Genomic DNA, 17,820 nt, shown 5'->3' with positions numbered 1-17,820 from the left:
TAATGTGACCATTACACCATCCCTACTGCCCCGTATATATAAAACATGGTGGGGATAGAACCCATGACCTCAGCGCTGTGAGGCAGTAATGTGAACATTACACCATCCGTACGTATATATAACACATGGTGGGATAGAACCCATGACCTCAGTGCTGTGAGGCAGTAATGCTAACCATTACACCATCCGTACTGCCCCGTATATATAACACATGGTGGGAATAGAACCCATGACCTCAGCGCTGGGAGGCAGTAATGCTAACCATTACACCATCCGTACTGCCCCGTATATATAACACATGGTGGGATAGAACCCATGACCTCAGTGCTGTGAGGCAGTAATGCTAACCATTACACCATCCGTACTGCCCTGTATATATAACACATGGTGGGAATAGAACCCATGACTTCAGCGCTGGGAGGCAGTAATGCTAACCATTAAACCATCCGTACTGCCCCGTATATATAACACATGGTGGGATAGAACCCATGACCTCAGCGCTGTGAGGCAGTGATACTAACCATTGCACCGTCTATACTGCCCCGTATATATAACACATGGTGGTGATAGAACCCATGACCTCAGCGCTGTGAGACAGTAATGCTAACCATTACACCGTCCGTACTACCCCGTATATATAACACATGGTGGGGATAGAACCCATGACCTCAGTGCTGTCAGGCAGTAAGCTAACCATTACACCATCCGTACAGCCCCCTCTATATGACACATGGTGGGGATAGAACCCATGACCTCAGTGCTGTCAGGCAGTAATGCTAACCATTACACCATCCGTACTGCCCAGTATATATAACACATGGTGGGAATAGAACCCATGACCTCAGTGCTGTGAGGCAGTAATACTAACCATTACACCGTCCGTACTGCCCCGTATACATAACACATGGTGGGAATAGAACCCATGACCTCAGTGCTGTGAGGCAGTAATACTAACCATTACACCATTCGTACTGCACCGTATATATAACACATGGTGGGAATAGAACCCATGACCTCAGCGCTGTGAGCCAGTGATACTAACCATTACACCGTCTATACTGCCACGTATATATAACACATGGTGGGGATAGAACCCATGACCTCAGCGCTGTGAGACAGTAATGCTAACCATTACACCGTCCGTACTGCCCCGTATATATAACACATGGTGGTGATAGAACCCATGACCTCGGCACTGTGAGACAGTAATGCTAACCATTACACTGTCCGTACTGCCCAGTATATATAACACATGGTGGGGATAGAACCCATGACCTCAGTGCTGTCAGGCAGTAATGCTAACCATTACACCATCCGTACTGCCCCGTATATATAACACATGGTGGGGATAGAACCCATGACTTCAGTGCTGTGAGGCAGTAATGTAACCATTACACCGTCCGCACTGCCCCCTATATATAACACATGGTGGGAATAGAACCCATGACCTCATCGCTGTGAGGCAGTAATACTAACCATTACACCGTCCGTACTGCCCCGTATATATAACACATGGTGGGGATAGAACCCATGACCTCAGTGCTGTGAGGCAGTAATACTAACCATTACACCATCCGTACTGCGCCATATATATAACCCATGACCTCAGTGCTGTGAGGCAGTAATACTAACCATTACACCGTCCGTACTGCCCCGTATATATAACACATGGTGGGGATAGAACCCATGACCTCAGTGCTGTGAGGCAGTAATACTAACCATTACACCGTCCGTACTGCCCGTATATATAACACATGGTGGGAATAGAACCCATGACCTCAGTGCTGTGAGGCAGTAATGCTATAACCATTACACCATCCGTACTGCCCCGTATATATAACACAAGGTGGGGATAGAACCCATGACCTCAGTGCTGTGATGCAGTAATGTAACCATTACACCATCCGTACTGCCCCGTATATATAACACATGGTGGGAATAGAACCCATGACCTCAGCGCTGTGAGGCAGTAATGTAACCATTACACCATCCGTACTGGCCCGTATATATAACACATGGTGGGGATAGAACCCATGACCTCAGTGCTATGAGGCAGTAATGCTAACCATTACACTGTCCGCACTGCCCCGTATATATAACACATGGTGGGGATAGAACCCATGACCTCAGTGCTGTGAGGCAGTAATATAACCATTACACCATCCGTACTGCCCCGTATATATAACACATGGTGGGGATAGAACCCATGACCTCAGCGCTGTGAGGCAGTAATACTAACCATTACACCGTCCGTACTGCCCCGTATATAAAACACATGGTGGGGATAGAACCCATGACCTCAGTGCTATGAGGCAGTACAGGTTGAGTATCCCGTATCCGTGCATCCCTTATCCGAAGTATTCCAAAAACCGTGGTTTTTGGAATCATTTGAATTATTTTTTTTATTTTTAACCCCCCTAACCCTCTTTTCATACTTACCAAGTCCCAGGGCGTCCACAGCAGGCCTCCGGCATCTTCTCCACGGTCTCCAGCGGTCCCAGGAATGCAATGTGCGAGTGTGTGCGCGCGCCGGTGATGTCACCGGTGTGCGCGCACACTCGCGCAATGCATTCCTGGGACCGCTAGAGACCCAGAGAAGATGCCGGAGGCCTGCTGTGGACGCCCGGGGACTGCGTGGATGCCGAGTGACCACCGGACACCATCAGGGGACAGGTAAGTATGCCTAAAAAAAAATTATTCCAAAAACCGAAAAATTCCCCTATCCGGAATGCTCGTGGTCCTGAGCATTTTGGATAGGGGATACTCAACCTGTAATGCTAACCATTACACCATCCGTACTGCCCCGTATATATAACACATGGTGGGGATAGAACCCATGACCTCAGTGCTGTGAGGCAGTAATGTAACCATTACACCGTCCATACTGCCCTGTGTATATATAACACATGGTGGGGATAGAACCCATGACCTCAGATCTGTGAGTCAGTAATGTAACCATTACACCATCCATACTGCCCTGTATATATAACACATGGTGGGGATAGAACCCATGACCTCAGCGCTGTGAGGCAGTAATACTAACCATTACACCGTCCGTGCTGCCCCGTATATATAACACATGGTGGGGATAGAACCCATGACCTCAGTGCTGTGAGGCAGTAATGCTAACCATTACACCGTCCGTACTGCCCTGTGTATATATAACACATGGTGGGGATAGAACCCATGACCTCAGCGCTGTGAGGCAGTAATATAACCATTACACTATCCGCACTGCCCTGTATATATAACACATGGTGGGGATAGAACCCAGGACCTCAGCGCTGTGAGGCAGTAATGTAACCATTACACCGTCCGAACTGCCCCGTATATATAACACATGGTGGGGATAGAACCCATGACCTCAGTGCTGTGAGGCAGTAATGCTAACCATTACACCGTCCGTACTGCCCTGTGTATATATAACACATGGTGGGGATAGAACCCATGACCTCAGCGCTGTGAGGCAGTAATATAACCATTACACCATCCGAACTGCCCCGTATATATAACACATGGTGGGGATAGAACCCATGACCTCAGCGCTGTGAGGCAGTAATGTAACCATTACACCGTCCAAACTGCCCCGTATATATAACACATGGTGGGGATAGAACCCATGACCTCAGCACTGTGAGGCAGTAATGCTAACCATTACATCATCCGAACTGCCCCGTATATATAACACATGGTGGGGATAGAACCCATGACCTCAGCACTGTGAGGCAGTAATGCTAACCATTACATCATCCGAACTGCCCCGTATATATAACACATGGTGGGGATAGAACCCATGACCTCAAAAAAAGAATGAACTAGCTGGTTTCAAAGGTTTGCTGGATGGAATATTCTACCCCTTTTCACCCCTTAGTAGATGAAATTAGAAAAATACCTGCTTAGTGGGTGGCTGCAAATAACTGTCACAGTTTCCATACTACCCAGATGATATAACTGTCAGTTTCCAGACCGCCCATCATGTTCCAGGTCAAACAGCAAGTGCACAGGAAAAGTTCACCAACTGTCACGATGGTGGTGCATTGTAAATAGCAGGTGGACGTTTTCCCACATAACCCCAGAACATAGCAACCTATTACAATGTATACTTCTTTAAATCTATGCCCCAAGAACCATTGGGCCAGATTCTCTAAGCTTCAAAAGTGATAAAATGGAGAGTGATAAACAGCCAGCCAATCAGCTCCTGCCTGATATTTTTCAAACACAGTCTGTGACATGGCACGTAGGAGCTGATTGGCTGGCTGTTTATCACTCTCCATTTTATCACTTTTGAAGCTTAGAGAATCTGGATCTTAATTTGGTAAATATCGATGTGCCTTGCTCAGACAGCAGCATCATAGAAATAAGTCACTGACAAGTCTAAAAATAGCTTTTATTGGGCCATGTCTATTGCGTTTTCAATATCCGGGTTCAATTTTTGGTGTCCCCTTAAATAAAAAGGGGAATGATTTGCCTTCAGTTACTGCTTTGTAAAGAAAACCATTATGTTCAGTCTTCTATCGTTATTAAAATAATATGTCACAGTCACCGTTAAAAGGTTTAATGATCAGTTAGGGCCATGTCCACCCCACCCAGACATTCTGGTTTGTCCACGACGGACTGTGAAATGGGATTTCACACATCCTCGCTGTTCTAATCTGTTACTGCTGCTCCGATTGTTCATGGTTCCCTTTGTATGTGTAAGCAGAGCAGTATGTGACAGAACACTTCCCTGGAGGAGCTGCTACAAATGGAATTGCCAGATTTAACAGTTCAGTTTGACATTTACAAGATGGAGTTTTCAAGGATAAATAGTAATCACTCTCTTAAAAGGTTACGAACCCTGTGCATCATTTGTTATGCAGCAGAACCGGCCTCATTTGTCATTGCGGCCAGAGACGAATGCAGATAATAATGTGAAGGTGCTGCACACAGTATATCTCCCACTTTGGCAGCATGTAGCGATGTATGTACTTTTATGGAAGCACGCATACATACATACATACATACATACATGCATACTTGCATGCATACATACATACATACATACATGCATACATACATGCATGCATACATACATGCATGCATACATGCATACATACATACATACATGCATGCATGCATACATACATGCATGCATGCATACATACATACATACATATATACATGCATGCATACATGCATACATACATACATGCATGCATACATACATACATACATACATGCATACATACATACATCTAGATAGGCGGCAATTCTACGTGAGGGATAAAGAAGAACAGGAGCTCTGGTGAGAATGTATGAATGTGTCCTCATACATCATTACTGCAGTCTCTCTGCACGCCAGGTCACGGGAGACCCTGCTATTGGTGGGGATCATTTTTGCATATTGTGCCGAAAATGTGTCTTTTAGTTGTAGCTTAGCGAAGCCAAGACGAATGGGGAGACTGTGCTGATTCATTTCATTTATGACGCTGTGCACCTGAATCTGTACACAAAGTACTACAATGTAGCAACGGCAGTCCTCCCCAGTACACAACATGCTACAATGTAGCAGCCACAGCTTATTCTAATACAGAAGAGGGCTACAATGTAGAAGTCACAGCCTTTTCCCAATACACAAATACACAAAGGCCCTTATTCTGGTTCACTCGCAAAGACAAATTCCTTCTCAAATGGACAAAACCATGTAAACTGCAGGTGGGGCAGATGTAACTTATGCAAAGAGAATTAGATTTGGGTGGGGTTTTACTTCAAAGTGAGATCTATATTGCAGTGTAAAAATAAAGCAGTCAGTATTTTCCCTGCACAGGAACAAAATAACTTCTCTAACCAAAATCTAACTCTCTCTGCACATAGTTTTGTCCATTTGAGAAGGAATTTGCCTTTGCGAGTGAACCTGAATAAGGGCAAAAGTGCTACAATGTAGCAACTATGGTCCCCCAGTACACAACATGCTACAATGTAGCAGCTGTGCCCCCCCCAGTACACAACAAGCTATAATGTAGCAGTCGTGGTCCCTCCCCCTCAGTACACAACATGCTACAATGTAGCAGCCACAGCTTATTCCAATATACAGAGTTCTACAATGTATCAGCTGCAGTCCTCCCTCCTGTACAAAGTGCTACAATGTATCAGCTGCAGTCCTCCCCAGTACACAACGTGCTACAACGTAGCAGCCACAGCTTATTCTAATACAGAGTGCTACAATATAGCAGCCACAGCTTCTTCTCAATATCCAAAGTGCTACAATGTAGCAGCTGTGGTTCTCCCCCTCCCAGTACATAACATGTGACAATGTAGCAGCCACAGCTTATTGCAATACAGAGTGCTACAATGTATCAGCTACAGTTCTCCCCCATTACAAAGTGCTACAAAGTATCAGCTGCAGTCTTCCCCAGTATGCAACCTGCTACAATGTAGCAGACACAGCTAATTCTAATAGAGTTCTACAATATAGCAGTCACAGTTTCTTCCCAATATACAAAGTTCTACAATGTAGCAGCCACAGCTTATTCCAATATACAGTGCAACAATGTATCAGCTGCAGTCCCCCCTCCAGTGCAAAGTGCTACACTGTATCAGCTGTGTCCTCCCCAGGATACAAAGTGCTACAATGTAGCAGCCACAGCTTATTCCAATATACAGTGCTACAATGTATCAGCTGCAGTCAGCTGCAGCCCCCCCCTCCAGTACAAAGTGCTACACTGTATCAGCTGTGTCCTCCCCAGGATACAAAGTGCTACAATGTAGCAGCCACAGCTTATTCCAATATACAGTGCTACAATGTATCAGCTGCAGTCAGCTGCAGCCCCCCCCCCCCTCCAGTACAAAGTGCTACACTGTATCAGCTGTGTCCTCCCCAGGATACAAAGTGCTACAATGTAGCAGCCACAGCTTATTCCAATATACAGTGCTACACTGTATCAGCTGTGTCCTCCCCAGGATACAATGTGCTACAATGTAGCAGCCACAGCTTAGTCTAATACAGAGTGCTACAATATAGCAGCCACAACTTCTTCCCAATATACAAAGTGCTACAATGTATCAGCTGCAGTCCTTCCCAGTACACAATGTGCTACAATGTAGCAGCCACAGCTTATTGTAATACAGAGTGCTACAATATAGAAGCCACAGCTTCTTCTCAATATCCAAAGTGCTACAATGTAGCAGCTGTGGTTCTCCCCCTCCCAGTACACAACATGCGACAATGTAGCAGCCACAGCTTATTGCAATACAGAGTGCTACAATGTATCAGCTACAGTTCTCCCCCATTACAAAGTGCTACAAAGTATCAGCTGCAGTCTTCCCCAGTATGCAACATGCTACAATGTAGCAGCCACAGCTAATTCTAATAGAGTGCTACAATATAGCAGTCACAGCTTCTTCCCAATATACAAAGTGCTACAATGTAGCAGCCACAGCTTATTCCAATATACAGTGCTACAATGTATCAGCTGCAGTCCCCCCTCCAGTGCAAAGTGCTACACTGTATCAGCTGTGTCCTCCCCAGGATACAACGTACTACAATGTAGCAGCCACAGCTTATTCCAATATACAGTGCTACACTGTATCAGCTGTGTCCTCCCCAGGATACAACGTGCTACACTGTATCAGCTGTGTCCTCCCCAGGATACAAAGTGCTACACTGTATCAGCTGTGTTCTCCCCCAGGATACAACGTGCTACACTGTATCAGCTGTGTCCTCCCCAGGATACAACGTGCTACACTGTATCTGCTGTGTCCTCCCCAGGATACAACGTGCTACACTGTATCGGCTGTGTCCTCCCCAGGATACAACGTGCTACAATGTATCAGCTGCAGTCCCCCCTCCAGTGCAAAGTGCTACACTGTATCAGCTGTGTCCTCCCCAGGATACAATGTGCTACACTGTATCAGCTGTGTCCTCCCCAGGATACAACGTGCTACACTGTATCGGCTGTGTCCTCCCCAGGATACAACGTGCTACACTGTATCAGCTGTGTCCTTCCCAGGATACAACGTGCTACACTGTATCAGCTGTGTCCTCCCCAGGATACAACGTGCTACACTGTATCAGCTGTGTCCTCCCCAGGATACAAAGTGCTACACTGTATCAGCTGTGTTCTCCCCAGGATACAACGTGCTACACTGTATCAGCTGTGTCCTCCCCAGGATACAACGTGCTACACTGTATCGGCTGTGTCCTCCCCAGGATACAACGTGCTACACTGTATCAGCTGTGTCCTTCCCAGGATACAACGTGCTACACTGTATCAGCTGTGTCCTTCCCAGGATACAATGTGCTACACTGTATCGGCTGTGTCCTCCCCAGGATACAACGTGCTACACTGTATCAGCTGTGTCCTTCCCAGGATACAACGTGCTACAATGTAGCAGCCACAGCTCAGTCTAATACAGAGTGCTACAATACAGCAGCCACAACTTCTTCCCAATATACAAAGTGCTTTTTACCCCAGTACACAAACTGCTACAATGTAACAGTCACAACTTCTTCCTAATACACAAAGTGCTACTGTTGACCATTCTAAAAAATGTGGGTGGGTTGTCACACCGTTTGTAGGTATACAAAGCCAGGGATCTGCATTATCCATCACTGGGGTTTAATTTACTGGGAGTTCTATTGAAGATGCTATGGGCAACCAATCAGAATCTATCGATTATCTTCTAGAAGGTGCTAAATAAATAAGTAGATTATGTTGCTATGGGCAACATCCTATCTTCAATAAAACTCCCAACTTAGTAAATAAACTCCACAGACTTCCTGGGCCTGGCTGACCAGTCTGAGTATACTAGCTGACGGCTGCACTCGGATACTGTCAGGAAGCGTGTTTCCTACAGGCCCCTCCTCCCAGTACTGCACAGCAATGCTCAGACCTAGTGCAGAGCATGCGCTGTGTTCCTGCTGCAGAGTATGTGGCCATCACAAGGAATATCTCCATTTAGTCAGGCAGCGGTTTCATATCACTTAGTCCTGTTCCGTGGAGGGACCGGTGATGTTAGGGGAATCCTCTGCCCTGCTGTGCCCCAGGCTCATACTGACCTTCGAAGACCTTTATGATGTGCTCATGTTTCAGCATCGCAGTTATCTCAATCTCTCGCTGAAGGTGTACTCTGTCCAGCTCGTCTGTGATCTTGTCTTTCTGGATAGACTTCACTGCCACCTAAAGAAGCAGATAGATGGTAATGAGCATAACAAGTCTCCATAGCTGTAATCCACGTCCAGCTCTGCTGCATCCAAGAACAGTGGAGTGAGTCACACATTAAGTAACTTTGCCGCCTCTCTCCCCAGGGGGTTCTGGGTAATAATAATGGGCAACCATAGGAGTAGAAGGTAGGGATGGCCATCGTTGCATTTGCAATCGATGGTTGCCATTGATGGCAAAAGTGCAACTGTCCATCGATGGTGCATAACTATGCAATGGATGACCATCAATGTTTTTACATATCGATGGTCATCCATTGTCTTTCACTGATTGGCCTGCGGGCCAATCAGAATACAGGGGCGGGGCTTCACAGGTGTCCTAGGCGGAGCCATGCTCTGTGTACCCTGAAAAAGCAAAACAAAACTATTCGATTAAACTTGACATCGATGGTGGGATACCATCTGGTTCTCCCCCATCAATGTCAAAACTATTCGACATCGGCCATAAACCATTGATGTTTTCTAAACATCGATGGTTGATGGCCATCCCTAGTAGAAAGTCTATTGGTTTCAGTATTTACCAACTTGACCAACAACCATCTTATAGGGCATCCACATGGGGAGATGCTAATGCTTCTAAACGATGCTAGAACGCTCAGCAAAGTGATTTGTCAGGGCCAGTGTTCCCCGGTTAGAACACTGGCCCTGATACTGGCAATTATAGATTTATCTAGCATGCTGCGGGGTAATAGCGACACACAGGATCACACCTCACTATCGCTATGGCCCCTGCAGCGCTGTGCGATATGTTAGCGCTTTCTACAAAGACAGGGGGACCATAAAAAAAAGTTCTCCTGTAGCTCGATCTAATAACCAAAATTGGATAATACTTTATCTCTCTCCAAGACTTGACACATCTCCCCCAAATTTCTCAGAGATACTAATTAGGACATGACAAGGTTCCATGTGAAAAAAATGTTTTACTGCAAAATGGGGATTACGATGCTACTCGTATAATGTGAAAATAAACAAATGAGTAAAAAGTCTGATCTCTAATAACAAGTATTTTTATTGTGTTACATTAATGATAACACAGTATTAAAACATTTAATACTAATTTACTTTTCACATTGCACATCGTCGTATTCCTCCTTTTTTAACTAAAATGACTTTTTCCCCGGAATGCTGCTTCAGAACTCTGATGGGACCCTGCATTTTGCTCTTTCTGGTACCCTTCAGCCAATCGACATCACATGGGGGCGGGGCAGAGTATCATATGGGGCGGGGGAGGAAGCATCGATTGGAGCTGACACTGTTCCAAGCACTGCCTCCTCCATCAATCTAAATCAAACCTGGTCCCTGGACCCAATTAACCCATTCACACTGCACAGCACAGCAACCGGCAACAAACTGGCAAGAGCCCTGCTTTTTTACTGGTTTGTAATGCCGGGTTCCTGGACCCAGTAAGCCTTTTCAGATCGCACCTATTACTGTGTTGAACTGGCACGAACCCGGTAATTAAGTGCGATCAGAAAGGTGTCTCCCTACTAATTTGGTGGCATTCTGTTTGTGCAAACACCAACCCCTCCCCCTGTACCAGCTGACCCAAACTTTCCTTTAAAATGGGACATTTGGAGAAGCCTGGCCAAGGCTTGCCTGGCATCAAGCAATGAGTTAGAATTGGAGTTTGGACTGGATTTGGACATAAACCGAAACACTGCCATGTTTTATTTTTGCTTTTCCCAAGATACCATCTATCTCAGCCTCTTAGGAAAGCTATGTATTACTCTTTGTTTTACTGTTTCTTTACCATGATCATCATCATATACCTCTGCACCCACTGTATGCAAAGCCTGTATGCTGTACCTTCGCTGGTTGCACACCCTGCCAGCAACAACCTGGCAGGGTGTGCCAGCTTTGGAAGAAAAGTGCTACATAAATACAAATATTATTACTGCTGCCTCTGAGCAGCATGATCAAGATGGCGCCGCTGATGGCTGCCTAGGAGCTGTGCAGCTCAGCCAAATATGTTCCCTGTGTGATAACTGTACTGTCTCTGCTTGTATTGTTACCTACCTGGCTGTTTTGGCGACCAGTGGCGCCGCTGATGGCTGCCTAGGCGCTGTGCACCTCGGTGGGTATGTGTTCCCCACATGTAATGTTTTATTGTAATGTATGTAATGCCTTCTCCCCCTGCCCCCCCCCCCCCTTCATCCCTGCTTGATGCTGCACTGTAAATCCACAAAAAATTCCTAGTGTGCGCAAGCATACATGGCCAATAAAGTTGATTCTATTCTATTCTGTTTATTAGATCAAGCTACAGACAGCTCTGAATAAAGGAAGTGGACTTATGGCCACCCTGTATAGTATAACATAGCCTCACAGTATAACATACATACAGTATGGAATAGTTCTCTGTGTCTTGTGCCAGTAGTGATGTCAGGTTGGGAACAGCAGGCATCCCAGCATACCTCACTGTGGGCATTGTTTTGGCCTGGCACAGTGAGTTTCTCACCCCCAGTGCGCCTATGAATCAGCCTGTTTACTCAGAGGTTATTCTTCTTCTGCAGACGCTTATAAGAACAGGACTAATGTCACATTCTGTATCCCAGGGATTTAGCTACAATGTACACGATGGGTACTAGAATGTGATTTCACACTGTGAGGACCGAACATTCCGTCCCATCTCGTCTAATTTTACCTTCATGATGCAATCCCTCTCCGGCTATACAACTTGTACACTGAGCAGACCATTAAGCGCTTACATGGTGGTCTCAAATGAATTGATCAACACATAGAAGAAAAAATACTGCTATTAATATAAATTCATTCATTGGAGTATTAATATCTTCATCTGTCAGGATGATAAAAACACATTTACCTGATCACTTTTATTGTGAAGTGAAACTGACTGCAGGGGACCAGACATGTCCAACAATGGCCCTCCAGATGTTGTGAAACTACACATCCCAGCATGCTTTGCAATAGTTTTAGCATTCTCTAATAGAAAAACAGTGGCAAAGCATGCTGGGATGTGTAGTTTCACAACATCTGGAGGGCCAACGTTGGACATGCCTGGCTTAGACCATAACAGCGTTCACTGGTGGAAAACCTGGAAGGGCCGCAAAACATCTCTGCTCAGGATGCTCATCAACCATCGATGGTTAGCACCTATCAATGGATTACCACCGATAGTCATCAGTGGTAGAGATATGGCGGCTGCAATGCTGCAATGTTTTCAGCACAAGAGGCATGGAACTTAACCGTGTTGCTGACTCTCCATTAAGCCCCTCCTCCTTCTATGATTGGCCTACCACCACTGCGCAGAAGAAGCAGGGTTGTCCATTAATGTGTATAACCATCAATGGTTTCCATTGTGTGATTTCATGTCATTATCAATGTTTTACCCTCCCATAGCCATCCTTAACCTCTGCTCGCTACACCGTGTCATGTGGCTGTGGTTGCTATGGCAGCCATGACACTGCTATGTATCAATGTAAATGCTGCTATGATGTAAAATACACTTCAGAAAGAAATTTGATGTTTGAAATAAACTGTCTTGCAGAGAAAATATTACTTTAACATACCCTCCAACATGACCCATTCCATTAGGTACAAAATGCTCTGTTCCTGGACTTCCCTGATAGTGACAGTTACAGATGTGAGCCTACAGCACAGTCCAATATTCAAAGAGGGGGGGTCACATCAACTCTCAGTGATGTTTGGGATGGCAGCTGGTGTGGCTCCCCTTTTTGAATATTGGACTGTGCTGCAGGCTCACATCTGTAACTGCCACTGGCAGGGAAGTCCAGGAACAGAGCATTTTGTACCTAATGGAATGGGTCATGTTGGAGGGTATGCTTTAAGCAACATTTTGAGGCTTACAGCAAAATTTACTAAGATGGTAGTTCTATCGACAAACGACAGGCCCATAACAACCAATCAGATTCTTCTTTTCATCTATTTAGCGCCTTCAACAAGATAATAGATAGAATTGCATTGGTTGCTATGGGAAACATCCCATCTTCAATAGAACTCCCATCTTAGTAAATCTAACCTAATATTGGATATTGTATAGTTGCCTTCACAGTGACTGTTTATATAATGTACAACTAGTGTGAGTCTGCGGATGAACTTGTACATACAGAGGCAGAACTCTGGGAGGCAATGGAGTCATCTGCCTCCGGGCTCCTGCTCCCAAGGGCAGCGGCGTAACTATAGCACCGCAGCCCCCGCCACCGCGGGGGGGGGGTGCTGTGCATGTGGGGGCGCCGGGGGCTGCGGTGCTATAGTTCAACCCCCCCCCCCCCCCCCCAATCCCCCGCAGACTTACCTATCTCGCTGGTCCCGGCGGCTCCGTTCTTCTGCTGAGGACCACCACAAAATGGCCGCCCCCATATAGCACACAGTTCTCTGAAACTGTCTGCTGTATGTGGGCGGCCATTTTGTGGTGGTCCTCAGCAGAAGAACGGAGCCGCCAGGACCAGCGCAATAGGTAAGGCTGTGGGGGATTGAGGGGGGGTTTGCATGGGCGGCGCGGTGCGGCGGGGCGGGGTAAGGGTGCTTGGCGGGGCGCCCAAAACGTAGCTACGCCACTGCCCAAGGGGGCACCTCTCCTACCCTGTTAGTTTGAATCAGTTAATTGAAAGCCATTGATATCATTCTGTGGCTGACTCCCCCTCCCAGCAGGACCATAGAAGTCACAGTTTCTTTATTTTTAAACATAATATACATAACATACATACATATATTTTTACTGTATGTAAGGTGCAGTGTGTGTGTGTGTGTGAGTGTGTGGGGCAATATTTATCTTGCCTCCGGGCAACTGGGACGAACTTACGCCACTGTGTACATACACGGTCTACTAGGATTAGTGCACAGCTCTCTGTATTCTCCTTGGAGTACACAAAAGTGTTTATGTTGATATATTGGGCCTTATTCTGGTTCACTCTTAGAGGCAAATTCCTTCTCAAATGGCCAAAACCATGTGTACTGCAGATGGGGCAGATGTAACGTGCAGAGAGAATTAGATTTGTGTGAGTTATTTTGTTTCTGTGCAGCGAAAATACTGACTGCATTATTTCTACACTGCAATATAGATCCCACTTTGAAGAAAAACCCCACCCAAATCTAGTTCTCTCTGCACAAGTAACATCTGCCCCACCTGCAGTGCACATGGTTTTGTCCATTTGAGAAGGAATTTCCTCTAACAGTGAACCAGAATAAGGCCCATTGTTCCTAACCGGAGCTTCAGGAACTTTTATCTGCTCTACAAGCCTGTTAACAGCAGTCATCTCAGCTGCTTCCGGGACACTTAACCACATCCTTCTACTACTACTGTGTCTGCTACAGGACTGGGAAAGTGCACAGCGCTGTCCTATCTGGTGAGTCACGGGAAATTCACAACTACAAAGGGAAGAAAACATTCAGCAGCGCAGGAGCAGGAGTTATTAATGGTTGTTTATAAAGCGCGCAAATCTTTACAGAGAATATTTAGAGGTCGATGTATCAAGCGGAGAAAAGCTCAGGCTAAGGAGAGTTTGGTATCTGGGTGGCTGATAGACCATTTCTAGGACAATAGTCAGTCAATATATGGTCGACATGGTCAAAACAAACAATGGTCGACACATGGAAAAGTTAACATATATTTTTCGTGATTTCTTTATATTTTATGGGCATTTTCATAGTTTATCATCCATGTAGACTCCAGTGGCGATCAAGCCATGTGAGGGGATGCGGTAGACTAACTGTGCCCAGGTGCCGACAATGACACCAAAAGGTCATGTCGACCTTTTCACGTGCCAACCTTTTCAGTCGACCAAAGCAGTAATTTGCTTCCATCGCTGAATCAGGCCCAGCAAAGACAGATGGCCACATTGACTTTCCCCCATGCTCTCCGGTCATTCACCTTGAGCAACGCTTGGCCAGATCTCGTCACATATGGGGCCAATCAGAAAGAGAATGGCCCCTGCTTGGCCAATTAGGCATTTGCAAACAAAACCTTTTGAAAATATGTAGTAAAATTGAAAACTGGTCATGGCTGATATGGATCAGCCTGTGATCTATACAGTTCCCGGACCACCAGAAAGGGGACGTTTTCTTTGAAATCCCCCAGAGGAATCTCAGACTCCAATATTTCTTTATATAAAACGTTCCCTGTCTACTCTGGGAATTCTGATGGAATGTTGGCAGAGGCTGAAGTCATTCATTCCTTCTAGCACGTTCTGCACTAAGAATAAGGAAGGGGTGTACATGGGAATATAAGGAATAAGCATATATTGGGCGGAGGGGGGAGAGACACCTCATGCTGAGGAGATGAACCTACAGAGCTCCTTTCATCTGTCTGTCAGCACAGATGTTACTGATCATTTCCAGGGAAATACGTAATACAAGGAATTACATAGATAGATGATAGATGATGGATGGATGGATAGATAGATATAGATAGATAGATGATGGATGGATGGATGGATGGATAGATGGATAGATAGATAGATAGATAGATAGATGATGGATGGATAGATGGATGGATAGATAGATAGATAGATAGATGATGGATGGATGGATGGATGGATAGATAGATAGATAGATAGATGATGGATGGATGGATGGATAGATAGATAGATGATGGATAGATAGATGATGGATGGATAGATAGATAGATAGATGATGGATGGATGGATGGATGGATAGATAGATGATGGATAGATAGATAGATAATAGATAGATAGATAGATAGATAGATAGATAGATGATGGATGGATGGTTAGATGGATGGATGGATAGATAGATGGATAAATAGATAGATGGATAGATAGATAGACAGATAATAGATAGATAGATGGATGGATGGATAGATAGATGGATAGATGATAGATGCATGGATAGATAGATGGATGGATGGATAGATGATAGATGGATGGATGGATAGATGATAGATAGATGGATAAATAGATAGATAGATAGATGGATAAATAGATAGATAGATGATGGATAGATAGATAGATAGATAGATGATGGATAGATAGATGGATAGATGATAGATGCATGGATACATAGATGGATGGATGGATAGATGATAAATAGATAGATAGATGGATAAATAGATAGATAGATGATGGATAGATAGATAGATGATGGATAGATAGATAGATGATGGATAGATAGTTAGGTAGATAGATGGATAAATAGATAGATAGATGGATAGATAGATAGACAGATAATAGATAGATAGATGGATAGATAGATGGATGGATGGATAGATGATAGATAGATAGATGGATAAATAGATAGATAGATGATGGATAGATAGATAGATAGATGATGGATAGACATGACATCCCCACCCAGTGTCTGTCACTGCCGGGCATCAGAGGGAACAGGCGGCCGGGCCCTCCTCCACGTAGCCGTGGAGGCCGGCGGCCATGTTTCTGTAGCCGCATACATCTGTGTCTACAGGAACATGGCCGCCGACAGTGGAGGAACAGGTAAGGCGGCCGCGGACGTGGACGCGGCCCGCAGCACTCCTGTTTTAGACACACTGTCCCTGCGTGCTATCTCCTCGCGCGGGCCACATGACGAGGTCTGGCGGGCCGGATTTGGCCCTCGGGCCTTGTGTTTGACACCCGTGCTGTAAGGAAACCTGCATAACATGCACTGTGTGGGGTCCTGAGGACCGAGTTTAAGAACCTGTGGTCTAGGGAATAACAATTGCATTTGCGTACAAACATGAATTAGGCCCATAACCAGTACTGTGGTCATAGGGTGGTCAAAACGTGGATGATGTGCCTACGTGCTAAGTCAAAAAAATTATATACTGTATATATACGTATTGAGGCAAATTAAGATGATGAAGAATAGTTACATCGTGTGAGAGAAAGGGGGGATATCGGGCACTGCAGGTGCAGAACTGTCCGGCTAATTACACAGTCTCTGGTCTCTTTGCCAGCTGCTGTCCAGCATTTGCACAAACGCTGCCAGTGTCCACCATACAGGACTCATATCAGTATACCAGCCCCATGTCACTACATACAGCCTCATCACAGGACCAGTCACCCCATGCTGGGAGCAACACACACACACGCTTCCAGTGTCCACCATACAGGACTCATATCAGTATACCAGCCCCATGTCACTACATACAGCCTCATCACAGGAACAGTCACCCCATGCTGGGAGCAACACACACACACGCTTCCAGTGTCCACCATACAGGACTCAGATCAGTATACCAGCCCCATGTCACTACATACAGCCTCATCACAGGAACGTCACCCCATGCTGGGAGCAATACACACGCACACACACACACACACACGCTTCCAGTGTCCACCATACAGGACTCATATCAGTATACCAGCCCCATGTCACTACATACAGCCTCATCACAGGAACGTCACCCCATGCTGGGAGCAACACACACACACACACACACACACACACACACACACACGCTTCCAGTGTCCACCATACAGGACTCATATCAGTATACCAGCCCCATGTCACTACATACAGCCTCATCACAGGAACAGTCACCCCATGATGGGAGCAACACACATACACACACACACGCGCACACACACACACACACACACGCTTCCAGTGTCCACCAAACAGGACTCATATCAGTATACCAGCCCCATGTCACTACATACAGCCTCATCACAGGATCAGTCACCCCA

General features: G+C 45.6%; 1 protein-coding gene across 1 annotated transcript in view; it reads right to left on the bottom strand.

The window, feature by feature from the left end:
* Window positions 1–17,820, bottom strand: part of LOC146025605 (NUAK family SNF1-like kinase 1) — a 58,648-nt gene that overhangs the window by 32,045 nt on the left and 8,783 nt on the right. Inside the window, exon 2 of the mRNA XM_083155531.1 lies at window positions 9,038–9,158. Coding sequence (XP_083011657.1) covers window positions 9,038–9,158 — 121 coding nt within the window. The remainder of the gene's footprint in view (window positions 1–9,037; window positions 9,159–17,820) is intronic.

This window comes from Crinia signifera, chromosome 8 (genome assembly GCF_055691185.1).
Source record: "Crinia signifera chromosome 8, ASM5569118v1, whole genome shotgun sequence".
NCBI classification, from domain to species: Eukaryota; Metazoa; Chordata; class Amphibia; order Anura; family Myobatrachidae; genus Crinia; species Crinia signifera.
Note: the sequence above shows the minus strand (reverse complement) of the source record. Positions and strands in the feature narration are given on the sequence as shown.